This window comes from Myotis brandtii, unplaced genomic scaffold (assembly GCF_000412655.1).
Source record: "Myotis brandtii unplaced genomic scaffold, ASM41265v1 scaffold434, whole genome shotgun sequence".
NCBI classification, from domain to species: domain Eukaryota; kingdom Metazoa; phylum Chordata; class Mammalia; order Chiroptera; family Vespertilionidae; genus Myotis; species Myotis brandtii.
In genome coordinates, this window is record NW_005366599.1 from 1,737,317 (window position 1) to 1,739,887 (window position 2,571).

Sequence of the window (2,571 nt, forward strand, 5' to 3'; positions counted from 1 at the left end):
CGCCCAGCTCCCAGCCCGTGCGCCCCAGCTCCCGCCCCTGTGCCCAGCTCCCAGCCCGTGCGCCCAGCTCCCAGCCCATGCACCCAGCACCTGCAGTGCAGCCCGAGCCCCTGGGCCCAGGAAGCCTCGCAGGGAAACCCATAGTGACTGAAACACCCCCAGAAAGATAGGAGCTGAACCCCACCCATGGTTGTCCATGTAGGATGGCAGCTCTCAGCCAGGAACGATTCTGTCCCCCAAGGCACAGTCGGTAATGCCTGCAGACATTTTTGTCATTACCAAGGGGGAGGTACTCCTGGCACCTTGTGGGTGGAGGCCAGGGACGTGCTGGGCATCCTACACTCACAGGACAACCCACAGCAAAGACCTCTCTGGCCCAAAAGGTCAGGGGCCGCGTTGAGAGAGAGACCCAGGGGGCAATGCAACTTCGGCTGGGCTGGAATGGTTACAAGCAGAACCACCGGTGCCGTGTGCACACACACATCAGCCAACACACGTAGCCGATCTGTGTGGCCAAGCGGGCCGCGGTTTCACCAGCATGGGGACGAGGAAAAGCCAAGGACAGGGACCCAAGGACCGGACGTGAGGACGCAAGGAGGTACCGTCTGTCCTGGGAGGCCATGCGGGGAGACTCCGTTTTGCTGCTGAAGATACGAAGAATCCCAAACCCACACGACAGGCTCTGGAGGGTCCCGTCCCGTCTCCTGCCGTGGGCGACCACTTCCACCACGGCCACGATGCTCGGGTGGCTCAAGGACGTGTGGAAGTACACGGGCTGCAAACAGAAGTCAGAAGCCGGGTGAGGGCCGGACGCCGCCACCTGCAGAGCAGGACCCAGAGGGCGCAGCTGGGCTCCCTGCCACCTTGGGCAGCGCCACATAAACCCACACACGGCCCTGCAGCGCCGTGTCCCTTCCCAGGCGCCCGAGACAATAGGCACAGTCAAGCGATCCCCTGCGAGTCCCGGCTCCTCACCCCCAGCGCCCACCACCCAGGACATCCGCCCTTTGCTTTTGCTCCGGGAATTTTCCATCCAAAAAAATGCCAACAGACACCAGGCCCTGCAGGAAAGAAAGAGGCTGGGGGCCACGCACCCCCCGGGGCAGGACCCCAGGGGCACTAAAGACAGGACAGGCCCTGCCGCACATACGCACATGGTATGTAACTCGCTGCACAGAACTCGTCAGCCTGCCAGTGCGCTGAGCCCTGCTGTGTGGGAAGGACTCTGAAGCTGCCCTGAACCAATTCTGTGTCACTAGCACATTTCGAGGTGCCAGGTAGCTATCCCGGCACAGAGCCCACTAACACCTTTTATCACAAAAAATCGCGAGGAGAGCATTTTCTTACACGATCGTTTGGGGCCTGAGCCAAGAGGACGATACTCAAATGGCTCTTCGGAGGTTTCCACACGTAGCTTTCCCTCCTTCCAGCTCTGCCCTCCGGGGTCAGCCCCGTCTCTCCCTGGGGGAACGAGAGCGCCTCTCGCTGCTGCTGCTCCTTCTGTCTCGTGAAGCCGATGCAGTTGCTTTTATTTAAAACTAACCGAGTCACAGACACAGAAGTCGGAGGCGGAGGTGTGTGACCAACAGGGACATGCATCACAGGGCTGGGCTGTGGCTCTGGCCTCCGTGTCCCTGAAGCCCCGCATCCGTGCTGGGGTCCCGGCTGAGCACAGAGGCCAGGCCAGGCCAGGCGGGCAGGGCCCAGCAGGGATTTAAGCCCGGACTAATCCTGTAACGAGCCGTCACCGCGTGTCACCCAGGAAGCATTTACTGCAACCACAGACTGTCAGCCGGGGTAACGGAGAGACACATTAACACGTCAGCCGGAGGTATAAATCGTTATTCTATTTTCTTTTACTGCAAAATGATGAAATAATAGCCACTTACCGCGGACAGGTGGCGGGACCGGGGAGAACTATGTTTCTGTTTCCAAGACGCGGGACTTGGGCTAAAGCCCCAGCGCCAGCCGTGCTGGTCACCGTCCCGCCTGGTAAGTGTGCCCTGTGCGCACGGCGTCAGGGACACTGCCGCCCACTCTCCTGTCAGCAGCGCGCCCCCCGCGCCGGAGGTCACTGTGGCCCTGCCCCGCCGCAGAGCTGGGCCTGCTTCCCGGCACGCCCCAAGCACAGGTTCAGGGCTGCGGCCTCTCCGTGTCACCTACACCGAGCCATGATGCTGAGACAAGACGAGCAGAGCGGGGCCGCACCGGCCCTCCTCTCCGGGACTCCGCTCTGAGCGGGAGGTGGCGCTGGAGGCGCGGCACGTGGGAAAACACGAGGTCCTGGGTTGACCCCGCTGCCCATCGGTCAGGACAGACGCGCTTTCCAAACACCACTTACCGACCCTGCGGGCTGGGCACGGCGCCGTGCGAAAGGCTTCGTAAGGGCCCGGGAAAGTAGGTGCCGCCTGGAGAGACCCAAGGTCCCAGGGCAAGGCCAGGCGAGGCAAGCTGCTCAGGACTGACCCCGGGGCTCGTGGGGTTTGTAAAAGCCCCTGGGACGCACACACGGTGCGGCGCCGCAGCTGCCCTCCCGTCACCGGCCAAGGGTCCAGAGGTCCACGCGGTGCT

The 2,571-nt window shown here is 62.5% G+C and overlaps 1 protein-coding gene across 1 annotated transcript in view; it reads right to left on the reverse strand.

Moving 5' to 3' along the window:
- The window catches only part of NPHP4 (nephronophthisis 4), a 98,379-nt gene that overhangs the window by 78,704 nt on the left and 17,104 nt on the right, over positions 1–2,571 (reverse strand). The window contains 1 exon segment of the mRNA XM_014546192.1: positions 603–775. Coding sequence (XP_014401678.1) covers positions 603–775 — 173 coding nt within the window.